Below are 26,168 nucleotides of genomic sequence, written 5' to 3' on the forward strand. Positions count from 1 at the left end.
CAGCTAATGGCACTTGACCCGACAAATCCAAAGGCTAAATGGGAGACGTTTGTCCCCTTTTTGCGTAAAACACACGCATTACAATTTTACATTTTTTTTGCACGCGAGAATACACGGGTTTCCAGCCATCCAACAGGTTACGCATTCGACCGGCGTAATTTCCATTTAATTGGTGCGGCAGATATGTTAATTGTAGAATCGTAGCGCGTGATTTATGTTGCTGTGTATTTGAAGCACGGTAGCCTGTGGCCTGTAAGACTGACACATCCATATACATAGCATATTTCATTTATCCATCTGTGAGTCTGCCTGTCAGCTATTCACAGCGCTTACTTGAATAATTTTTGGCTGAACATAGTCGAGTAAAGACTCATTCCCACTGGCAGGAACCAGGGACTTGTGGTATTGATCACGACCTATGCATAATCTATGAATTTGGATCTAGGCTAAACAAGTAGATACAACTTTTCACAAATGCCAATTTAGATTCATAATCCATCATTTCCCTCCCCTGGTAATCTGGTTAATTGTCATGATTGGAGGTCACGATTAATTCAAGTATTTATTCTTTACATTGAGGTGAATGGTAGTGCTGCTAGTGACTGCAAGGACATGAACTGAATATGTGCAAATATGAAAAAACATACACTGTTACATACGTGATTCAATGAATTTATCGTGGCGAGCGTAGAAATTGATGTGAATTGATTAATCCATGCATCATTCATGATGCTTTCCTTCTGAGCCTAACGAGGTTTCAGGTTACTCGAGCAATGCTGTTAAGGAACGGCATTGGCGGTAATTAGGAAATTAGCTTGGAGAAGATTCACCCCGTTTGTAGGATGGGCTGCAGCTTATTGCTGATGTATATTGGGTGACTGGGACAGGGTGGGAGCCTTATCCTGAAAGAGTCGCTCATGGGAACATGCTCATCACAAATACAACAGCACTTCTTTCTGGGATTTGAGTTCAAAGGTCCTTCAATCTCTCTACGAGCCATCTGCCTTTTTCAAGTTATCAAACATAAACTGATCGCGAAGCCCCTGTGTGTGTTTCGAGTGATTGTTTTATATATGCCATCATTTCATTATTCTGTGAGTCATAACTGCATTAGGTTGCTTGTGAAGGTCGGTTGAATGGATAAAACATTTTCTTACGGGTCACCTTCATACGTTTGAACATTTGTTAAAATAAATAGAACCCTTGTGTCCTGACTTTTGGACCACCCTGCATAACTCTTTACAAGCAGTGGAGAGTGGTGGTGCACTGGTTTGCTTCCGAGCTACGCCTAACATCAGTGGCGGGTGATTGCCGATCTATCCCGAACCCCCTCGTCACCGCCCTCCGTCTTTGCGAACTCGTGCTAACCAGCTCGGTGAAGTATGATGGTCACACAACCCTCGTGACTGATGCAGCGAGGGGAGCCCTCCATACAGCAGTAATTGGAATACGAAATTAAACTAGGAGTCACGACACCGTGATTAATACACCCACATCTGCCACATCCAATAAAATACAATTTTCATTTTAAAAATCTATTGTTTATTAGCTTTCTCTTTTACAGATCATGAGCATATTCATTGGGCGCTATTACAGATTATAATGTGTTCATTTTTGCAGAATTTACGGCCTGTTTTATTGACCCTTTTTATTTTATACGAGTGAGTGGGCTGTCCCCTTGCTTACTCTCCTCTTTGGCGTCACACTCCACAACGTGACACTATGGGCAACCAACCCCAATGTCCAACACCGCGTGCGGAGGCCTTCATCCGGCATTCAATTGATCGTGGCCTACTCTCGACGATGAATTAATTTCTCAAAACATTTCACGAACATCTAACGGGCCGAACCCCAGCGACTCGAACCTCACACGTGTCCTCCCCCCCCCCCTCCTCGCAGGATGCACCACTACGCTGGCGGCGGAGGTGGTGGCGGTGGCATCAGCATGATGTCCGGTGGTGGCGGGGGCGGTGGCGGCGGCGGCATCCTGCCCTCGCCCTCCTACTACGACCCGCGAGACGACGGCTCCATGACGCTGGCGCACCCGGGCAGCCTCTCGGGCCGCATCCACCGCCTGCCCACCAACCTGTTGGACCAGTTCGAGCGACAGCTGCCGATGCACGGGCGCGACGGCTTCCGCACGCTGCAGTACCAGCGCCTCACCCTCGAGCAGCGCAGCAACAGCTCGGGGCGCATCCGCCACCTCGTGCACTCGGTGCAGCGCCTCTTCACCAAGTCGCACTCGCTCGAGGGGCCCGGCAAGGGCCTCAACGGCGGCCTGAGGGCCGACGCGCACCGCCGCCAAGGCAAGGGTGGCAAGGACCGCCGCGCGCAACAGGACGCCGCTGCCGCCGCCGCTGCCGCCAAACAAGTGAAGCCCGGGGCGGCGGGGCCGGCGGGCGCCGGCGGGGGAGCGGCCCCGCCGGTGGGCGGCACGCTCGACAAGGCCTGCAGCGGCAGCGCGGGGGGATCGTCTGCCAGCAGCTGGTGGAGCTCCGACACGACCCTCGACCACCACCACCACCAGCAGCAGCAGCAGCACCACCACATGGGCGTTGGGATTGGCATTCTGACATCACCGGTGGGAGGGATGGGGGGCCTGTCGTGCTCCGGTGGAGGCCTCCAGGCCATGGGGCTTCATGGAGCCGGGCCGCCCGGTGGTGGTGGTGGTGGTGGTGGCGGCGGCGGAGGGAGATTTGGGATGGTGCCGACAGGCGGAGGCTGTGGGATGCCGCCGGTGGGGATGGTGGGGTCCGGCGGTGGCGGTGGCGGCGGGGGAATCAGCATGGCGAGCACCGCGCTCGGCATGGGCATCCTGAGCTCGGCGGGTGGCTTGGGGCCCGGCTCGGAGCCCCCCGGAACGTCGTACTACATGGACCCGCCGTGCCCCAGCTACGACGAGCTGCCCCCGCCAGGCACGGGCGGCAGTGGCGGTGGCCCCTCCTCGTCTGCGTTGGCCTCAGCCTCGATGTCGGCGCAAACGGCCGATGAGGCAAAGTACATCAAGCACGGCACGTGGACGGCTCTCACCATCAACAAGGCGCAGGAGGTGTACCGCAAGGCGTCCCTCAACCTGGAGCGGGGAGACAAGTCGGGGCCCTGCCACTATCTTCAGGTGCAGTTCCTTTCATCTGATGATCTCCAGAAATGTTTGTTCATTCTCCAGTTCACTTCTGTGCAATTGTTTTGTTCCTTAATCGAGTGGTTGTTGTAGAGTATAGATCCTCAGAATTCGTCATCATTATCGTCAGCCCATGATCGCTAAACTGCTGGATGAAGGCCTCCCAAAGCGTCCACAACCTCTCATGATCCCGATTTGATGAACTGTAACTAACTTTAACTGGCATTTGATTTCACAATTATTTCACTAGAAAGCCAAAAATGGTAACTCGTATTTACATCTAAAAGTTATTGTAGCAGAAGTGGCCAAGTGAGTTGGCACTGCTGAGATCCTGCGTTCAGCTGTAGGAAGCTGCCTCTGTGATTAAACCAGGTTTTCATGTGTTGTGAGTTAATGGTCGCAGCCCAGTCATATAAAATGTGGTTTTGCATATTTCACAAAGGGCTGCCCCTCGTTCTGTGAGGACATTGCCACCACTTGAAGGAAATTCAGAAGCAGTTCAATGATATCTGTTGTCTAACAGGAAGGGTTGTACTCCTCTTTGAGACAAATGGATTCTTCATCTCAAGATATGACACCGATAGTTGGGACTCATTTGGAAAAAGACAACATTTCAAGGCCTCCTGGCTTTACAAGACCGGTTTGCTGCTTATGCCGTTTAAATAAGGGGCGTGATTTTCCCCACGTGGAGAGAAGCTGAATCATCATGAAGTCAAGCCAACAACTAGGTTCATGAAAACAAAAGTTGCCACTCAAAGATAAATAACAATGGCACCAATACCAAATGTACTCGTGACTGATTTTCTACGGCACCTAGGGATAGAGTTCGTGTCGACCCTTTATAAATCTGTATTGCATTGTACTGTGCTGTTGTTTACTTCCCACAACGTGGTGCCTATTTTATTGAGCCTGCAGGAGTGGGGTGATGGGCAATAGATGGCATGAGAGGTAATTCAATTGCAACGGCATGCTATTAAGCAGGGCTTCATTTGAGCTGGAAAATATTTTCACACATGGCACACCAGTCACGTACCGACTCCAATCTACCAGCGACCCAGAAAACATTCACAGTGAGAAATCAAGCCCTTGCTATGAGGGTAGCTTAAGCAGAACCCAATTAAAATAGCAGCAGTGGCTTTCATAGATGTCTGCACAAGTGAAAGCAGTCACTGTTTAAGACGTGTGTCAGATTCGTCTCCCTATGCAAGGTTTTAACGCCCCATAGTGCACGATACCACAAGGTGGTGAGGAGGAGAACTGGAGGGGTGGGTGGGGGGGGTCTCTGTGGACGAAGTGAGTGTGGAGTTGACCTGGAGTTGACCTTCATCACTCCGTATTCCCGGGGAGGTTCGCTCACCAGACACGCTCCACACTGCGTCTCTAGAGAGCGTGACACGAGCCAGTGGTCCACAACATTTTTTGGTGTGGCGGTTTCAACCCAAATCAAGACCGCTGTTCTTTGTGCTCCTCCGGGCCAGTCCTCGTACCCCCTCTAGGTTACTAAGGCCACAATAAAGAGAGAACACACGTCCGCTCCTCTCGTCAATGCGGCGTTAGTCATGAATTTTTTTTATGTTGTGTATTTGGGCACCGTGGTGGAGAAATTTTAATTGCCTCACCTGGTATATAGGTCATGGGTTCCATCCCGACCCTGATACCTGTATATTTGGAGTTTGCATGTTCTCTCTCCCCATGGTTGCGTAGATTTTTTTCCGGGTCCTCCGGTTTTTCCATCCACATTTATAAACACGCGTTTAGGGGATTTGGCTGCTAAAAATTTCCACGTCATAAGCCACTTTGCTGAGCTATCATTTGTGGCCAAGTTGCTTCTGAAAAAGAGCTAAAGAGCTCAGTGGGCCTTACCTGATAAAATAAAAAAGTGTATTTTTGTTACTTTTTTTAGTACACGAGTGTGTATGCCTGCGCGAGTCTCACTCACCTGGCTGACGCAGCTGGCCTGGCCGACGGTACTCATGGCTAAGTGGATCTTACCTGGCAAAATGAAACAATGCATATATTCGCTTAGTTTAGTGTGTTTTATGTTTGCGCGATTTGTCACCGCGACGTGGCACAGTATCCATGCAGCAGCCTTCACCTCCAAACCCCCCCCCCACCTCCACCGCCCCCCACCCCTGCCCACCCCCAACCATTTCCCCCGAGAGCCCCGTGGCTTGTGATCCGTCGGACTGATTCCCGACGCGACTGGCACCGCCAGGTCCCGCGTGAAGGCTGGAGCACGCTGCCCGAGAGCGGCGGCCGCAGCGGCGACAGCGAGATCCCGTGCCGCCGCATGCGCAGCGGCAGCTACATCAAGGCGATGGACGAGGAGGAGACCGACGAGGAGGACGAGGACGAGGAGGAGGAGGAGGAAGAGGAGGAGGACAGGGCACGCGAGGATCGCGACGACGAGGGAGACGACGACGAGGCGGACGAGGCGGCCGACGAGATGGAGGCGGCGCCGCTGCCCAAGCTGTCGCTGCACGGCGCATGCCGGCGCGAGAGCTACCTCAAGGCGACGGGACAGCAGAGCCTGGGCCAGAGCCTGAACGAGCAGGCCTGTCTCAAGTGAGCGCCACGTGCCGCCGCCTACCACCACCTACCACCACGTGCCACCACGTGCCACCACCTACCGCCACCTACCACCGCCTACCACCGCCTACCGCCACCTACCACCACCTACCACCACCTAACACCACTTACTACCGCCTACCTCCGCCTAACGCAACCTACCACCACATACCACCACCTACCACCGCCTGCCTCCACCTACCGCCAACTACCACCACCTACTGCCACGTGCCGCCATCTACCACCACCTACCACCACCTACCACCGCCTACCTCCGCCTACCGCAACCTACCACCACCTACCACCACGTACCACCGCCTACCTCCGCCTACCGCCAACTACCACCACCTACTGCCACGTGCCGCCACCTACCACCACCTACCACCACCTACCACCGCCTACCACAGCTGCCGTGTTCACTTTGTCATGCGATCATCCTTCAATTCACTCGCGCATTGATATGCTAATTTGTTCTTTCGTTCGTTTGACGACTCGTTTGGGTGGTTGCTCATTGATGTACCTGTTAATTCAGCCATTCATTAATACATGCATTCAGCCATTTAGCCTTTCATTGCATTACTTGCATTCACAATTTTGCTCGTTCATTTATTTGCTCAATGATTCTATCTCTCACCCATTCATTCACTGATGTTCTCATTCAACCATCCATTCAGTTGTTCACTCATTCGTTTATTTATTCCTTCAGTCACCCATTCTCTCAATCCTTAATTGGGATGACCAGGGGGGGGGGCACGCCAGACGGACACGTCCACTGCAGAGATGGAGCGATGAAATCAACCCCTTGTGTAGAACAGTGAAGGACATCGGCTGCTTGGGAAGGCTTTCATCAAGCAGTAGAGCGATCGTGGCCGGTGGTGGTGATGATGATTATTATAATGGTTTGCACACTCGTTCTTAAATCCCCCCCCCCCCACCTGGGTCCACCCAGCAGTATAAATGGGGACACCACAGTCGATCAATGTGGTGATGTATTCACACATCTTCCAGGAAGCAAGCAAAAGACCCCTCTCGAGAGCAGCTCCTTTGAGCTCCCTCTAGCGGAGGCTCTCCATTCGCCAGCAGTGGCCTGAGCAAGAACATTGCAGGGCCGCACCTTTAACTCATAACAGTGGCGGTGACGGCAGTGGCTAGATACTAACTACCTCGCCTGGGATACAGGAGGTCGTGGGCTCGATCCGGACCCTGACGCCTGTATATTTGGACTTTGCTTGTTCTCCCCATGGTCGAGTGGATTTGTATGCCTGCCCTCCGCTTTTTCCCTCCACATTTAGAATCAACGTGCGTTTAGAGCATTTGGCTGCTGCTCTACATTTCCACGTGATAAGCCTCTTCGTTGAGCGATCATTTGTGGCCAGGTCCGCTTCTAAAAAACAGCTGTATTAGCTCAGTGGGCCTTACCTGGTGAGATAAAAATAAAGAGTTTGTTTGTTTGAAGAGCTGCTGAGCGACGGCTTGAAAAGCGGCGCATGTTTCCCCCGACAGGAGCTCCCCGAAGATCTACGCGCGGAGCCACAGCTACCTGCGCGCAGTGAGCGAGGTGTCCATCAACCGCAGCATGGAGAGCCTGGACCCGAGCACGCTGCTCGGCTCGCCCAAGTTCCGCTCGCGCAACGAGAGCTACATGCGAGCCATGAGCACCATCAGCCAGGCAAGCTGCATCAGCCAGGTGAGTGAGACTCGCGCGTGCGCGCACACTTCTCACGTGCTAAGAAACTACAAACGTTTTATTTTACCAGGTAAGGCCCCGCTGAGCTATATAGCTCTATTTCAGAAACGACCTGGCCACAAATTATTGCTCAACGAAGTGGCTTATCATGTGGAAATGTACATAGCACGTTGATTCCAAATGTGGAGGGAAAAACCGGAGGACCCAGAGAAGAGAGCATTGCTGACTCAAAATATACAGCAGCAGGCGTCAGGGTCGAATCCACGACCTCCTGTATACCAGCCGAGGTAGTTAACATCTCGCGACACACAACCCATTGTTGCATAACCACTGCGCATGAGCGGCGAGTACCACCAGGTAAAACAGTGGCATCAGCCAGGTGAGCTACAACATGCTGGGGGGGTGGGGGAGGGGGTTGGGGGGAAGTGCAGAGGGTAGGGGGAGAAGGGGGAGGGACAGCAGACACATGGGGTGAAGCACAAGATTACTGCGGGGTGGATAGCAGCATGTCCCCCTCTTGTGTGTGGGTTTTCTTCATGTATTCCAGTTTCCTTTGACTTGAAGCCAAACGCTCCTTCCTAAATGTTGCAGGAACCTCCCCAAAGAAAGATTCTTGAGACTCGGTGAGACTTCCCTGGCTACATACTTAGGATTACAATTGTTGATATGAATCATCAACATTGCTATTATTACTATTATAATCATACTTAATTGCATTATTAGTTTCAGGGAGCATGAAGATGATGTCTCGAGAGAGAGAGAGAGAGCGGGCGCAGGAGTGAGCAGGCTGACACGGAGAGTAACACCTCAAGGCTGTTACAGCGTCCGTCCGGCACATCTGCGCAGTGCTGCTGTGGCGACACGGGCGAATCTGCATACTAAATCTTGATCCCCTCTCATTATTTGTTTCGTTTCATCGTCCGCGCATAATCGTGCCCGCGAGAGCTCGCTCCCCTCTCTCTTACCCGTCCCGATCATCGCTGGAGCACTGCCGCCAATTCGTTGCTGCTCGATGGCGCAGGGGAGTTGATTTGTGCTAGGAGCACCTTGGAGAGGGTGGGTGGGGGGGAGATCGAGTGATGCACACCAACGCCGTGGAGATAATGGGCCAGCGATAGCAAGGGCAGTCACCTGACGGCAAAGTCGGATAAGGTGACCGCGGTGGCTCGGTGGTCAAGGGACACTTGAGCCTGGCAACACTGAGATCCTGGGTACGGATGCGGGCAGACACCCCTGGTTATCAAACTGGGTTCCCAAACGGTAGCGAGCTGACGGTCCAGAGTGGTTACCAATGGCTACACCGCGCACAAAACTCGCCACAATGAAATTTGGTTCGTCACCTAATTTGCCAAAATTTCAACTCTGAGATGTACAAAAAAAATAACTTTGATTGACATGAGACGAACACTCTTTGCAGGGCATCTGTATAAATGTATGTAAGGCGTGTCTCTAGTGTACATGAAGACACCTCATGAAGTGACCTCAGAAGTATTTCTGTGTGGTCACCTTCTGGAGTCATTCTCTGACGCAGTGTGATGCACTGCTCAACTGCAGTGTTCCCAATGTGTAGTTTTACATTTCTGAATGCCATTACAGGACGCCAATAGCACAATTAGAGTGATGACCCTTGAGGGCACAGTGGCCTTCATGGTCTTTCCTATGAAGGTCTAATGTTGCTTTGCTGGACACTGAGCTGGTCCCGCATTGGCTTCTGTTCAATAATAATAATAAAGATAATTGTAATCGATATTTATTTACCCAGGACAGCCTCACTGAGTCTCTAGGCCAGGGTTTTTACAAACATTTAGTTCTCAGAGTGCACCGTGGTTCACTTGTCCAGGTTTTACCTGAAAATGGAAATTAGGTCGTTACGTGTTGCACTCGCCTGATGATTGCCAAACACATTCCACTCCAAGTAGAGAGCGCCGATTCAAATTGAGAGCACTATCTCCATCACGAGGGACACGCACAGGCACACATAATAGCACAAAGACAATTATCCCCCTCGTGTATAGTCTTTTACAGACTGTAAGGTCAAGTGCTGTTAGCGAGCACCTATGAAAGCCTGGAAGGCGTGTACGGCATACCGTGTCCACTCATACGGTTTACCCGTATTTTTGTACAGGGAAATTGAGTTTTCAGGTCCATACGGCGTACAGCCGTTTCAATCCGGGTAAAAAACAAATTGTCTATTTGTTTGTGTTTCTCCCTTGTGATGGGACATTGTAGGATGAACGTTGAGATTTATAAGGGCACGGGGTTAACAATAAGGTCTGAATTGGTTTGTAATAAGGTAGGGCACTGATGAGGGGTTGACAGGTATGGTATGATTTCGATTTACAGCTTTCGTGACTACAGGGATTCCTCTTCTTGGTTCTTTTGGTAAAGTCACGTAGAAGGGAGATAATAAAATAATAAGAAATAAAACATAATAAAATAATACAATTCTCACGACGTTTCGGCCACAACGCAAGCAGCCATCCTCAGGTGAAGAACAGGTCTGTCGGAAAGACAGCGTCTGAATGAACACCGCCAAGCTTGGCGGCGTATATTTAAGCTGGGTTAGGGGCAAATTCCTTTGTCAAGGCGCTCTTCCCCCCCTAACCCAACTTAAATATACGCTGCCAAGCTTGGCGGTGTTCATTCAGACACTGTCTTTCCGACAGACCTGTTCTTCACCTGAGGACGGCTGCTTGTGTTGTGGCCGAAACGTCGTGAGAATTGTATTATTTTATGATGTTTTATTATTTATTATTTTATGATCTCCCTTCTACGTGACTTTACCGAAAGAACCAAGAAGAGGTATGGTGTGGTATGGCCCCACCACGTCCGCCCGTCCACTCTTGTCTCCATCGTGCTGTCGTTTCCAGACCCCGGTTCAGATAATGACCACTGATGTTGGTCGTGATGAAGACTGTAATTCAAATCGCCGGGTCTGTAGCGTAGTGCCCTAAATCACTCCACTATCGCTCACCGCCGCTCCACACACGCATACACAAGTGCACATAAAAGATCTGCATATTGATCGTCAGGCACGTGCAGCATGTAAATGACATCCTATGTTGATACAAATGCAGGCAAAGTAGTGAATTCGTGCGCGTAGTGAGTCGTGAAGAACGGAGATCGGGAGATTCTGTTTTGGTGTAGACTCACCGGCTGTCAACATGCAGCTTAATCCGCGCACCGCATCGGCATTTTCACTTCTTTTTCCTCGCCACTTGTGGCTGTGCATGATATGACACGTGCCCACAATCACGTAAATGAACAGTTCCTATCTGTGTCCCTTTGTGTCTGCGTGTTTGTGTGCACGTGACTGTAAGCGCATTTCTATGTGTGTCAGAGTGTGTACACATTTCTACGTACTGCGTGAATGTGTGCTTTTGTGTGCTCGCTTTTATGTGTGTGTGTGTGTTTACACATTTGTACATGTGGGAGTCTTTGTGTGTGAATGTGTGTGTTGGTGCGCTCACTTTTGTGTGCATGTGTTTGATTATATACGGGAGTCATTGTTATCCTGTGCGTGAGCGTGTGCGTTTGTGTGTCTGTCTGTGTGGGGAGTGGCAGTGTAGTGGTTACCACACCGCTGCTACGAATCTGGCTACCCGCTTATGACCACAATTGGTGACAAATATTACGAACCGGTCCTGGGTTTCCCCTAGGTCGACTCAGCCTCAAATCAGTGACTTGTGCAGTGTGTAAACATCACCATCGAGGAGCTAAAGGCGGCTGGGCGTGGTGCTGGCCACCCACCCACCCCCTGCGCCGTGTCGCGAACAGCACTTGCTCCAACAGTCTGCTGAAGGCTATAAGGGGGATCTTTGTTTTTTTGTGTGTCCGTGTGGTGCCCGTGTAAGCGTGTGTATATGTGAGTGCATGCGCTGTCCTACGATTCCTCAAACCTGGCCATGATGTTGCACATCAACACCACATCAACACCAGCCATTGGCTTGTGTGTCCCCTTAGGTAGATATAAAGGTAGTACTTGGTGTGCAATGTTGCAAAATCTGGGACATTAACTATTCGAGACGGATTGACAGGCTTGTGAAAATACTTCAGGATGCTGTGAATAAAAAAAAAATCTAGATTTGAAAACATTTTCAATTTTTTTTACCACGTAGGTGTTTTGGGTTAAGCTGTTGTAGCACTCCGATTTCCCTTCAGGTTGTGCCACGGGGTGTTGGACACGGCGTCCGTCTGCTCCACTTGTCAGAGCTCCCAGCACGTGGAGCAAACATCAGACATAATACCGGACAACACGCGGTACAAGCTGGAAACACATTGGAGACGCTCTGATCAATGAACATGTTTTCAAATCAGCCAACATGACGAACTACGACACCATTACAACTGTGCTCTCTTTCCGGTTGGAAAAAAAAACAGAATCTCAAATATTAATTCACCATTTAGGAAATTTCCGACACAGTGAGAGAGTTCCGTGAAGAAAAACCACACTGCGAGGTCTGGAGGTAAAGACCTTTGATCTGGCAACCCTGCTGATGCAATGTGGTCATGGAAGTCAGTAACGGAAAGTACAAGGTGGCTGGGCATGTATGACATGCCACCCAGCTTGCATGCTGTGCTGGCTTGCATCTGTGTTAACTACACAGTGACGCGACTACCATAGCAATGTAGGCACGTGAAAACACTCATTATTTGGATAAAAACACCTTAACATATCGAGGACCTCAGAGCTTTGGGTGAAATCTGATGCCATCTAACTATACGGCTGCCTTTCCTCCTTGTCTGTGCTTCCTCGCACCTCTGAGTTGTTTTTTCTCATCGAGAGTGAGTTAATGCTGTGCACATTTAAGGTTTAAATTGTTATTGTATGTGGCTAGCTGCAACTCTTTATCGTGCAAACCTACCACGTAGGCACATTGTGGGGCCACAATCTGCCAAATGATACTGACGGTGAAATGTGTGCTCATGAGAAGGCATGGCAATGATTTATCCCACCCTAATTGATAACATACATTTTCTGCGGTCGTGATTTAATTCAAGAATTAATTATCTTTCTCGTCTCATATCTAATGTCTCATTTGTATTGTTTCTTGTGTTTTTCTCCAATGTTTGTGCAGCTTTATGCGCTCAATTGGCCGAAGCATGAGGTTAGATCTAGCTCTGCATATAATGTGTCTAAATAGCAGGTGTTCAGTTCTCACGTGCACAATTCAAAGCATGTTTTCTGAATTTAACAATCGATTCGAATTAATTAATCGATCCTGTGATGTAATTTCATTTCCGCCTGTTAATTTAGACAGTTGTGGGGAACTTACAGCCCACAGGCTGGATATGGCCCGTGACTTGATCTTTATACCGGCTGCCAGCATTACAGCCACACTAATCTGGTGCTGGCAGGGGGATATTTTCGACCTGGCACGCTATGTACGTCTGCCACAGCAAGAACCTCTTGCAAGGGACAGAAACTTCTGAGGTGTATATGTGTGTGTGGCAGTGTGTGGTTGCCTCCCAAAGGTGTTTGAAAGTCCTATTCTACTCCTACTTCAGCTATTAGCTCTTTTTCGGAGGTGACCTGTCATCATATGTGGGATTTCATAGTCGCGGCCAAATAATCTAAACGCATGCTTCTAAATGCGGAGGGAAACACCGGAGGACCCAGAGGAAAATCCACGCGACCACGAGGAGAGAAAACATGCAAACTCCAAATATACAGGAAACGTCGGGATCGGGATCAAACCCACGGCTTCCTGGTGGAATAGGTTCCCCACCATCTGCAGTGAGACTCTAAGGGCGTATTTTGCTTCGGCTGTGGCTTACACACACACCTGTGAATGCACATATTTACGTGTGCACCCACGCATATGGTAATGGCAGGGCTGGCCTTCGTAATGCCAGCAGCGAGTTGTGTGATACGCTGGCCTGCCCCTCCTTCCATCGTGCCCTCCCGTCTCATCTGGCCGCCGAATGAGATTGGAGTTGTGTGCAAACGCCATTCATTATCCCGTTAATTGTGGAGAACAGAGCTGGCAAATGCTCTACGCCTGAAACCACGGTCTTCCCCGTTGCTCCTCCTGAACCAGCTCGGAGGTTTAATTAGCAGAAGCAAGGGGAACTTTAAAAGGGGACATGTGAGGAAGCTTGATATAAGAGACGGCTTAATGTCACGGTTAAAGCGACTGCCATTCAGTTTGCCGCTTGTTAAAAGTTGCCGGGATTTCCTTTCGTGGAAGACTTTAATTAGAGTGGCGACCGGATCACCTTCATTGACATTTGTTCAAGTGCCTGCCCAGCTCTCCGATGTGTTTTTGTGTTGTTTGGCATGACGTCCGACGTTTTACGCCACTTGCTGAGGCCTTCCTCCTGAAGAAGGGGAAGCTGCTCGTTATTGAATTTGGCCAAACGTCCCAAAGTAGCGGGGTCTTCCTGAACAAGTCGTGGGATTCAGTGAGGCCTTCCTTGATCAAAATGAAAGATGGAGATCGAATAGGCTTTGTGGATTTTGTGTGTTTTCACCAGGCCATAGCTGAGAACTGTCCGGGACAAATCCTGGCTCCCTCGGTCGCTCCACATTCAAGCGCCGCTCCGACACGCAGTGCCATTGCTGTAAACGAGTCATGAAGCGGGGTTTACGTGGATGCCTGCACTGGCTTAGGATAGTCGATCTCCCTGATGAGTCATCGCGCCCGATGTGTGTGGGGGAGCCTTAATTGGGAGGTCTGCGCGTGCACCTCTGGCGGCGTCGGTCGGGGATTTTTCCAAGCAACACTTCGTCAATTAGCAGAGAGGATGATGGCCTTCGCTGTGCCCTTCCATTGGATTGGGTGAATCCATTGGCGGTCACAGCTGGCAAAAATTGTATTCAGAATCAGAATCGCTATTTTTTTTTATCCTGGAGAAATCTGATGAGGTGTGGAGCTTTTTTTCACAGATGTCCCAGTCGGGGCAGGGCATAAAGTTACAGCAACAAACAATAAAAAAAACGATGGGAGTGAGCAAACACAAGTGAATGTTGTTCACACAGCCGTATACGTGTACAGACATTTGCTAAGCGCCGGCTGGATGAGGGCCTCCCCACTTTGTGTGGGTCTTTCAGAGTCATTTGACTTTATCTTACCATACTTGTTAGTGTGGGTTGATGAATCATTACCATGCCTTCAAGTAAGCAATGTATTGTGTTCGTTAAAAACCATCAAAAACATGCGAAATGTCTTTCGCTGAGAAACAAAGACATTTAGTGGAGTTTTTAAATTTTTGAGAGGATAAAAAAATCGAAAGGAAAAGAGCACAACGCTGACATTTCTGTTGCGTACGTTCGAGTATTAAATTGTACAGCATCCCCATCTTTTTTGTATATCGCTGTTAGCAACTGCGGTTATTTCCAAAAATTCACATGTTTATTAGGAAAATAGCCTCGAAGTGCTAAGCAATTTGCCCTTCTATGAAGTCAAATAATATCCTTTGGCTCTCTCTCTCGCCCGTTCCTGGGCTCTGAAGAAGGCAAAATGCTCCTAAATGTCGTCGCTGTTTCTCAATCGCAATTTATTTTTGGCAGCCAACACTCGCAAGTGTCACGTTTAGTCGAGACAGTTTGTGAGTTTGTGATTTGATGTACTTGTCCGTTCACACTTTGATAACCCCAGCCGATTTAAGAGGTCGGCTGCCATTCTCTGAACCCCTTGAGATCGCATTCCGATTTTAGAAGCAAGCATTACGTTACAAAAAATATTTGTAAAAAAGCGGCATGATTTGGCTTTGAAAATCGCCATGCGCTAAAAGGGGTTTAAAAAACTGGTGGCCTACTGTTAAAATCGGTAAATTTGGCACGTATGGTTAATATGGTCTTAGGTTCGGGTGTCCTGTGTCCTTGCTCCGGTGTTGCCAGATCAGAGGCAATAAAAACCTCTAGACCGGTACTTGTAAAACAAAACGCGCCCGATCCTGTATCTTATTTTTTTTCTTCTTATTAATCATACCATTCCAAATCTTCACTGCTTTCACTGATCAGTGGAAATGGACCAATTAACTATGTTCTAGTCTATCTAGAGTGCTACTTTTATTGCAAAGGTGCCAATCATATGAGACATTATTAGTCCATGGTGGTTTTTCAGTTTTCAAGATAAATTTTTAATGATTTCGCAATCTATGTAAATGCCCTTTTCGGCAAAACGTAAGTGGTCCTCCGATTATATATTCACAGCCCAAATTTGTCAATCCACGAATGTACGAAGGCAACCCACCCACACAACGTAAGTCATGGGGGTTTGTTTAGCCACTCCTCACTACGCTGGTCAATGTGGGTTGAAAGGAAGGGGCGCACCCAGGACTGGACCACGTGCCGCTCGCCACTGATGTAAACTGTGGCCGGGAAACGAACCCGCGGAGGCCGAGTGTGCAAAACCACTGCCCCACCGCTCCTGACGATACTGATACTTTGTGCAATGTCCGTTCCGGAATATGCTGCAGTCAGATCTCCACGATCAAAAGACATTTGGCGCCCTTGTGCAATTGAACATGAGATCATTAAACTGAATTATGTTGTGTTTTATCCTTTGAAGACAATTAAAAATTAAAGGACGCAGCTGCACAAGTAATTGCCCCATTCACGATGCAAATTTTTCCCTTGAAACCGCAATGGCGTAATGCGACTGAAAGCCGGCTCATTGAAACAATCCTAACTCTAAGGTGGAGCAACTGCTACAGCTCTCCTATCTCCCACCATGTGGAATATTTTCCACCCAGATTTTATCACGAAACATTTCCAACCAACATACTCATCACGGTGTATAAAATTCCGCTATGTGAATGCACCAAGTGGTGGAATGGTGGCGCAGCGGTCAGTGCACCGTATTACAAACCCGACAACGTAAGTTCGATTCCCTGCGATGGCTAACATCAGCGGCGAGTGATATCTGGACCCGTCTGGAGCCTCCCTCCTTCACAGTTCAAACAACCCCCGTAACCAGGGGTCGGCAACCAAAATAACAAGCACAGCAATTATTTTCGAATTCGGTATTTTTTGTAATCAATGTTTCAAGGACCGAAACGCATGTGAATTCGAGTCGGTGGTCATTAATAAATAACGTCACGAAGCTATTAAAAACAACAACTAGAAACTACGTTTAATTTTACTAGGTAAGGCCCATTGAGCTACATAGTTCTTTTTCAGAAGAGACCTGGCCACAAACGATAGCTCAAAGAAGTGGCCAAATGCCCTAAACGCAGTGTGTGGAAAACATCAACCAGCAGTGGATTTACAAAGGGCTGTGGATTATCATCAATGTGACTGCACTAAAGATCTGGAGTGGGATGGAGGAGGGGGGGTATACGGTGGGGGGGGGGGGGGACCTCTGACCTGGCACCACTGCGGGCGCGCCCCCCTGTACTGACGTGTGTTCCCATGTCAGCGGTGGTCCGCGCCACTGGAGAGAGAACCGCCTGTAAGCTGCGGTGGCCCCCAAGGTGGGGGGCCCCCCGAGGCACCCCCGGCACGCAGACCGGCCGCTCAGCCGCCGCCGCCACCGCCGCCCCCCGCCGCCGCGCGGGCCGTCGTTACGGAGCAGCGCTCGGGCGAGGCGCTTAGTCGCGGGGCGCAGCGCGTGTTGCGAGCCGCTTTCCCCGGCCAGCGCAACCGCCCAGACCCGCCTCTGGTGTGTGTGAGTGCGTCTGTGCATGACAGTATGTGTGTGTCTGTGCCCCCGGTAGGGGGCACAGGTGGTGCATTGGTCAGTCATTTCAGTCAGTCGACCCGTGGCACCTGGGTCTGCCCCGTGACCTCCTGCCAGCGGGCGTTCGACACTTCACGTGGCCTCAACGTGCACATAGCCTGGCACAAGCGCCGTGGTGACGTCACCGCCACTTAGTGGTGAATGGCGGTTGTTGTTGTCTTTGTGTGCTAGAGTGAATGCGTGAGTGCGTTATTATTCTTATTTCGTACGCAACTGATCTTTTGGACGACAACAAATCTTATAAATGTATGCCCAGGTTCTTTAGCCATTTCACCACGTGTGGATATATCGATAAGGAATTGCGAGAGTGTGTAAGTAAGTGTGTGGGTGAGTGAGTGTCAGTGGGAGAATGTAGGTAGGGAGTGGGTGGGTGTACATCTGTGTGATATAGGGCACACCAGCCTGTATTCCTCATCAGTCTCTCTGTAAGAGTGTGTATGCTCATGTGCGCGTTTTGTAAATGTGTGTGTATTTGTGTCGTAAAGCAGTCGTCGCAAAACCGTATTGAAAATAAAGGCGAGTGTTTAATGCCAGGGAGACCTGGGTGATACAATCAGTGTGATAGATGCGTGATAAAAGGTCAAAGCAGCATCATCATACACAGGTGAAGTGTGATGTTGAGCGATATAAAAATCATCACTCTGTATAAATCTTGACTTAAAGCTTTTGTGACTGCAGGAATTCATATTCTTTGGCTCTTTTGGTAAAGTCACATATATAGGTTCAAAGAAAATAACAAAAAACTACGACGTTTTGATTGCAACACAAGTGGTCGTCATCAGGAAAAGGGGGTTAGCTTCTAAAGGCAAATTGTTTATAAAGGTTCAAAATGGGCGTAGCCCAAATATCAACAGCATGGGTGGGGCAGCTAATGTTAATGTAAGTGATGGGTAGCGACCGCGATTGGCGGTGGGTTTCCACCAATTAAAGGGCTGCCAAGTAAAAAGTAGCATCTGGATGGGTGGCTACCTAAAACCTGACTCCCACCACCATCCATCCCAGAAGAATTCCCTCATCAAAACTCTACACCATAGAGCTCGATGTATTTCCGACCATCATCACCTAGCCAGTGAACTGGGACACGTACACCAAGCTCTCAAGATGAATGGATATTCAGACTACACAATCCGGAAAGCTATCACCCCAACCATTGGGAAAGAACCATCTGAGGACCCAATCAAAACCATCACCTTGCCATACATAGCAGGGGTCACTAAAAATATTTCCAAAATCATGAGCAAACACAAGATCCAGGTCCGATTTAACACAGTACATAAAATTTCTGATCTGATCCCATCTGTGAAGGATGTGATCCCTGACATGCAATACCCCGGCACCTACAAACTAAGCTGTGCCTGCAGCAGTTGTTACATTGGGGAAACTAAGCGACATGTCTCGGACTGTGTTCGTGAACATAAGGCAGATTTTAAACACGGTAGGACCCTTACCTCGGCCGTGGCTGATCATTGTTTTAATGCGGTGGGCTCACTCAAAATGTATTTCTCTAAGACGAAGGTACTTTGCAAACCCACTGGCTATCAATGAAAATTTGTTCATGAAGCCATCCATATATACAGACACAGACACAATTTCAACCGAGAAGATGGGTACAAACTTAGCAATCATTGAAAGGACGTTGTCAACCAGTTTAAGTCATAACTGGCTGTGATGTTCCCATTCTGCCACCTTCCAATGTTAGTTGTTATTTTTGGCTCTCCAATTTCACATTAACAGGTTAAATTTCTCACACCAACACAGCCATCTTCGCGCGCCGTACCTCGACGTGGCGGTGGCTCTGCGACCTTACATTAACATGCTAATCTCTCACATCAACATAGCCACCTCAGCGCGCTCGCCGTGGAGGCCGCTCACCAATCTTACATTAACATCCTAATTTTTACCTGGCAGCACTTTAATTGGTGGAAACCCACCGCCAATCGCGGTCACTGCCCATCACCTACATTAACATTAGCTGCTCCACCCATGCTGCTGACATTTGAGCGACGTCCATTTTAAACCTTTATAAACAGTTTGCCTTTAGAAGCTAACCCCCTTTTCCTGATGACGACCGCTTGTGTTGCGATGGAAACGTCGTAATTTTTTTAAATTTTCTTTGAACCTATCTACGTGACTTTACCAAAAGATCCAAAGAATACTCTCTATTAAGTTTGCAAAATATGTAACTTAAAATATCAGTGAGATGCATTTCAAGATGACATATGAGGCATAATTCATAAGCACTTATAATCACCCTGACTAAGCAATGAGTCAGTTTCTCATTAATTACCCACTGGGAGTGAATGGTTTTTTTTAACACAAGAGAGATGAGATATTGTTAAATGTACAAGTAGCATCGTGTTAGAAAGTACAGTTTTCAAACTTAGTATTTTCTTTTGGAACATAGAATTTCGAGGCACATCTCAAATCATCATCGTCATCAGCCATGGCCAATCCACTACTTGACAAAGGCCCTCCCCCCCACCCACCCCGGCAATTGCGCTCTCTCGATGTAATAATCCACCTTGCACATGAGCTGATTTCATTCCTCCATCTCATCGGCAGGTGTCATCTCGGGCGCCGTTCCATTCCCTACGTCTTGCATTGCAAAGAATATCGCGTGGATTTAATAAACCAGATAAGCGTGGTGGTAATTTCTTAACTGCATAAAGATCAGCTTAATCCAGTGCGTGTCTCTCTGTATTGACAGTGGGAGGCAGCTCATCTTGTTATTCAGTTCACAACGTTCTCTGCTCGTAAGTGTGGCGCTGTGGGTAGGGGAACACGGGAAATGAAGCGTGCCTACCTGAACGCAACCTTACCTGCACGCCATTTCGAGGTCCTGCAGGAATTGCTAATGTGAATAATAAACAAAGCTGTGAACGGTTCAATCTTTACTTGAAGTTTTCGTGACTGCACGAATCCATACTCTTTGGTTCTTTCGGTAAAGTCACGTAGGTAGAAAAAATAAATCACGACGTTTCGATCGCAACACAAGCAATCGTCATTCTTTCTGCAAGTTCAGCAGTTCTGCTGCTGTGTCTTTCTGCCTGATGATGATTGCTTGTGTTGCGATCGAAACGTCGTGATTTATTATTCATTTTTTATACCCACGTGACTTTACCGAAAGAACCAAAGAGTAAAGCTGTGGACGTCTATAATAATCTACAAGAATCCGTTTTTTTGTTACTAAACTACAATTTTTTTTATTTATTTTACCACCGAAGGCCCACTGAGCTATATATTTATTTTTCAGAAGCAACCTGGCCATAAATTATAGCTCACTGAAGTGACTTATCGTATGGACATTTATAGCAGCCAAATACTCTCAATGTGGAGGGGAAAACATGAGGACCCGGAGAAAAATCCATGCTTCCACAGGGAGAACATGCAAACTCCAAATATACAGGCGTCTGGGTCAGGATGGAACCCACCCACCTCCTGTATACCAGGCGAGGTAGTTAACATCTCTAATTCATAAACTATGTCACGATAATAATAGGCAAGCAGGAAGAAGCAACACGTTGGCAGTGGGTGGTTAACGAGAAACGTTATTTACATAGAAGAGCCCAACAACCTTGGTGCTTTATTTATGAGGTTGTGTACGGTGTCCACGTTTGATACATTTAAATGAGAATCAACACCTTGGTATTCATTGAATTTGACACCTTTAATAGCAGAGCCTCGTAACGTGTTTAATGGTATTGCAAGGGGCTCCCGTTTAAAAAAAAACAGCATTTGGGGCTCATGAATACATAAAACATATATAATCATGCAGGCAAAAAGTCTTTTTCACATAGGATGCTGCCAAATATCGCTTATAAAAGCCATTTGCACTTTGGTTTGAACACCATGGACAGGAAACGTGGTGGTGTGTCGGTCTTTTCAGGTCTTTCAGCATAAATTATTCTTCCATGAACACACTTTTTTTTAAAATCAAATTTATGGTATGCAATTAAATGAATGGCGAACCAAGCACGGTAATGAGAAGCGAAGAACGCCCCGTAGGAATTGGGCAGAAATCTGATTAATTGACTCCCAAATTCAAAATGTAGACAATGTGTTTCAGCCCTCGAATAAGAACCGACCCGTCGTTTTACTGCTAAAGCCACACGTTGACTCCATCATAGAGGTTCGAATACGATTTTTAACTGTGTCAACAGCTTGCTAAATCAACAGTTGAGGATATTTTCCTCCAAATAGCCGTGAATATGGATGCAGTATTTGGAGGAGATTATGTCCAAATATCCATGAATATGTATCACCCGAAACGGTCAAATCAGGAGACAGCTGCTGCCATAGTGCCACATCCATATCTAAAAACCTGATCGCTTTGAGTGTACAATTTCCAGCTCATTTTATTCTTGAAAAGAACCAAGAGACCGGTTGCATGTTTACCAGTTTCCCCCCCAAAATATTTGGCGCCGCGTTCGTGGGTGTGTTTGTGGAAAATGTGTGCGTCATTGTCCTGGCTGAGTGTGTGTGCGCGTGTCTTTCTATGCACTTGTCCCGACGTTCGTCTGTAAATGTAACATGGGGAGCTAATGTTAATTCGCACTTGTGCTTGTATGCGAGGGCGCAGGTGTACGTGTACATGCGTTGCGTGCGTGCGCATGTGCACGTGTGTACGCGTGTGTGTAGATTTTTTGTGTGTGTTTGAGGGTACGCAAGTGCACGTGTTTTTGTGCGTGCGTATATTTACACGTGTCTCTGTGCACACGCGTGTGTGTGTGTGTGTGCGTGCTCGAGCGGGTAGCGGTGGCGCAGTGATTAGCACACTACATTGCATTATGACAAGTTCAATTCCTGGCCACAGCTTGACATCACTGGTGATTGATATTCGACCCACCGCTGGCCATTTCCTAGGTCAGCTCAGCCTTATTGTTTTGCAATGCGTAAATGTCAGCGCTGGGGAGACAAAGGCAGCCGAGCGTGGCTCGCTAACAATGCTTACCCTAAGTCTGCATGGCTATGCGGGGAATCTTTGTGTGGTTTCTTTCTCTGTACATGTTTCAGTGATCCTTGCACCAGCTGAGTGGTATGAGCAGGCAGCGTGCGTGGTATTGCAAAATATGTAAAGTGTGAGTGTATTCGAAACATTGTCCATCTATATGCATATTAGGGTGACCTGATTTTTTAAAACAGTGGTATTATTACATTATTTTTATATCAGAAAATCTCTGTGTTTAATGCAGAACCACTCTGATTAAATCAGAACATCTGGCCATCCAATAACACATATGTTCCTGTGTGTGTCTTTGTGTGTGTTTGTATGTATGTTCCTTGTGTGTTTGAATCTGCATGTTTTGGTGTGCGTGTGTGTACTATGTGTGTATATGCATGATTGTGTCTCCAATTGCCTCTCTGTTTCCATGTGTGTGTGTGCGTCTGTCTGCATGCTTGCGTATGCGCATGTCCGCTTTTCTGCATGTGTATTACTGTGTCTGTGTTAATGTGTGCATTTGTGTTTGTGCCCGTGTGTGGCTGTGCATATGGTCTGTGTGCATGTTTCATTGTGTGTCTCTGTAAATCTGTGTGTGTGTGTCTCTGTATGTGCATCTATGCCTGCGTGTCTCTCTCTGTGCACCGGTGTCTCTGTACATCTGTGTTTGTGTCTGCGTGTTTCTCTGCCTGCGTGTCTCTCTCTGTGCACCAGTGTCTCTGTACATCTGTGTTTGTGTCTGCGTGTGTCTCTGCCTGCGTGTCTCTCTCTGTGCGCCTGTGTCTCTGTACATCTGTGTTTGAGTCTGCGTGTGTCTCTGCCTGCGTGTCTCTCTCTGTGCACCAGTGTCTCTGTACATCTGTGTTTGTGTCTGCGTGTGTCTCTGCCTGCGTGTCTCTCTCTGTGCGCCGGTGTCTCTGTACATCTGTGTGTGTCTCTGCATATGCATCTCTGCCTGCGTGTCTCTGTCTGTGCTCCTGCGTCTCTGTGCTCCTGTACGTTCGCATGCGTGGTGCTGCACGTGTCCCTCTCTGCGTCCGTCTGTCTCTGCGTCTCCGCATCCCCGCACACTCGTCGCCTCCACTCGTCCACCCCTTGCTCGCCCAACCGACCCGCTCGCCCACTCGCTCGCCCGCACGCCGCGGGCGCCCGTCAACCCCCAGCTGAGCGAGGTGGAGGTGAACGGGCAGTTTGAGACGGTGTGCGAGTCGGTGTTCAGCGAGGTGGAGGCGCAGGCGGTGGAGGCGCTCGACCTGCCCGGCTGCTTCCGCACGCGCTCGCACAGCTACCTGCGCGCCATCCAGGCGGGGTACGTGCGCGACGAGGACGACGACGCCGCCTCCTCGCTGCAGTCCACCTCGCCACCGCCGCCGCTGCCGCCCCCCGCCACCGCCACGATCAGCACCATCAAGACCGGTGGGGGTTCCGGCGCGCGATCTCGCCTCCCCCCCCCCCTCCCGGCTCTGCTCAGACACCGACGGCGTCCTCTTTCTTCCTGGCTAAGGGTTGCAGGGGATAATTTTGAGCGATGATGATGATGATAATAATGACATTCGTTTGTTCAGCGCCGTGTCTCACAGACGATGTCGGAGGCTGTGGCGATGATCGAGTGGAGAGGCGCCGCTGACTTTTGCTTTGCCCCCCCCCCCCCAAGGCTACAACAACGATGGTTTAACAAAAAACAAAAAAAAGTGTGTTTGGAACCGTTTCGTGAGATGGGATGGGGTCGAAGGTCATGTGACAGAGCGGTCCAGATCGATGGATAGGAGACTCCAAATGCTCTGCCGGACTTGGGAGGAGGGCGGGCGGGGGGGGGAGGTATGGGGTAGGGAGTGTCCAGCAAACTGGAAAAATATTTCTGCACCACGCCCAGTAAACCTCTCCCTATTGCCGTGGATACTCTAGTGATCCAGAATTTATTCAGTGAGAAATCAAGTGCCACGTGCCACCATTCTCCCCGTAGCCACGGCCGCACGTATGGCAGGCGGCATAAGAGTCCGTCCGTTCTAATCGGTGGATCGCGATGCACGTCGTTATGATCGCCCCATGCTGAACGATGGCACTGCTCCGTCCGTTTCTAAAAGCCATGCGAGGATTCTGCATTGGGGCTTCCGCTTGGTTCGCTTAAAGCCGCCGAAGAAATAGCAAGGGAGGAGGGCTCGCGTTGCAGCAGAGAGAGACAACGATCGCGATGCATTAATTTTATTTAGAGAGGCATATCGGACCTTGTTTAGAGAGGCATATAGCCGTTGTTTTTAAAGACATCGTACTCACCGCAGAGAACTGTAGCGACATGCCCGCATTCTACGATCGCCGGCGCCAAACTGTTACTCAACATCCTCCCGCATGGCTTCGTGGGAGCCTCAGTACCCATAAAGTTATTTCATTTTAGTTTTTCTTCCAGTCACGATCTGATGGCGTACATGCTTACAATCATATGATCCGAATACAAAGACAGTTGTGGTAGTGGTTATGCTGGTGATGATCATGATTAAGGTGGTGGTGTTATTGATGATGGAAGTGATTGCGTTGATGATGATGATGATGACAATGGTGGTGGTGATGGTTTTGATTCTGATCGAATTGGTTGTGACGACGGTGGTGTTGGAGGTGATTGTGGTGGTGATGATGATGGCGATCATACTAGAGGTGGTTGTGATGATCATGGTGGTCGAGGTTTGTATCATGAAGATGATGATGATCATGACGACGGTTGTGTCATAATGGTGATACAATAGAAAATTAATTTTAATGATGATGTTGACCATGATTGCGATAACAATGACGATGACAGCGACCCTGCCTGCCCACCGCCCTCCGCAGTCACCATCACCACGTACAAGAAGACCCCGCCGCCCGTGCCTCCTCGCACCACTTCGAAGCCGTTCATCTCCGTCACGGCGCAGAGCAGCACCGAGTCGGCACAAGACGCGTACATGGAGAGCAGACCGCACGCCCACCACCATCACCACCACCACCACCACCAACCGCACCACCACCACCACCACCATCAGCAACAACAGCAGCAGCAGCACCAACACCAGCAGCAGCAACAGCAGCACCATCACCACCACGCTGTGCACGGACAGCACCAACAAGGACAGCCGCTGCCCCAGACTCAGACGCCGACGCAGAGCCAGCCGCAGGCTCAGATGCAGGCCCAGACGCAGACGCAGCCTCGGCAGCTGCACCGGGCCGGCGATCTGAGCTCGCAGACCACCAACTCGTCCTTCAACCAGGACACGGAGGGGCTCAGCAACTCCTCGGAGAGCCTCGACAGCGCCAAGGCCCTCACGGCCGCCATGGACGCGGCGGCCGCTCAGATACACGGGCCCGGACCCCTGGTGGAGCAGAGCCCCACGGTGGAGGAGGAAGACGAGGAGGAAGAAGAAGAGGAGGAAGAGGAGGAGGAGGCAGAGGAAGAAGAGGACGACTCGGAGTCAGAGGAGGAAGATGAAGAGGAAATAGAGGTCAAGAGGAAGGAAGAGGAGGAAGAGGATGATGATGATGATGATGACGACGACGAGGATGAGGATGACGAGGAGGAGCAGGAGGAGAGGGAGAGGGTTGCACAGACAGAGAGGGAGCGGAAACGGGAGCGGGAGAAAGAGGAAGAGAGGGAGAGGGAACGAGAGCGAGAGAGGGAACGGGAGCAGGAGAGGGAGCAGGAGAGGGAGAGGGAGAGCAAGGAGATGGAGGATGAATGCCGGTGGCCCTTGCAGCGCCCAGCGCAGCGTCGGCAACAGAGCCCCACGGCGGAGCGGGGCCCCACGGCGGAGCGGGGCCCCACGGCGGAACGGGGCCCCACGGCGGAGCGGGGCCCCACGGCGGAGCGAGGCCCCACGGCGGAGCGAGGCGCCGCGGCGGAGCGGGGCCCCACGGCGGAGCTGCCGGTGGAGAGGGCAGCGCTGGCGCTGGCGGACGTGTCTGTTGCGGAGGTTGACGAGCGGCGCTCATCCATCGGCATTCAGGTGAGAGACGGCCGCCCACGCCGGCAGCGGCCACAACGCGGCCCCCACTCCGGCCTTGCTTCCGTGGCGTGGACGTTGGGGACAAATGCGAGGCAGTCGGGCCGAGCGGCCCCGCAAGCGCTGCGATCGGGGCACCTGTTTCACACGCAGAAAGGCGCACATTCAAATTTCTGTTTGGACACGACTCGGCGCACCA

At 49.7% G+C, this 26,168-nt stretch overlaps 1 protein-coding gene across 6 annotated transcripts in view; it reads left to right on the top strand.

Moving 5' to 3' along the window:
* Positions 1-26,168, top strand: part of LOC144932485 (disks large-associated protein 2-like) — a 173,813-nt gene that overhangs the window by 135,138 nt on the left and 12,507 nt on the right. For 4 of the 6 annotated variants that reach the window (XM_078856601.1, XM_078856604.1, XM_078856603.1 and 1 more), the window contains exons 3-8: positions 1,900-3,115; positions 5,337-5,686; positions 7,193-7,376; positions 16,742-16,984; positions 23,165-23,417; positions 24,825-25,972. In XM_078856601.1, coding sequence (XP_078712727.1) covers positions 1,900-3,115; positions 5,337-5,686; positions 7,193-7,376; positions 16,742-16,984; positions 23,165-23,417; positions 24,825-25,972 — 3,394 coding nt within the window. The remainder of the gene's footprint in view (positions 1-1,899; positions 3,116-5,336; positions 5,687-7,192; positions 7,377-16,741; positions 16,985-23,164; positions 23,418-24,824; positions 25,973-26,168) is intronic. The other 2 variants (XM_078856605.1, XM_078856607.1) reach the window with 1 other exon arrangement.

Source organism: Lampetra fluviatilis, chromosome 5 (assembly GCF_964198595.1).
Source record: "Lampetra fluviatilis chromosome 5, kcLamFluv1.1, whole genome shotgun sequence".
Classification (NCBI taxonomy): Eukaryota; Metazoa; Chordata; class Hyperoartia; order Petromyzontiformes; family Petromyzontidae; genus Lampetra; species Lampetra fluviatilis.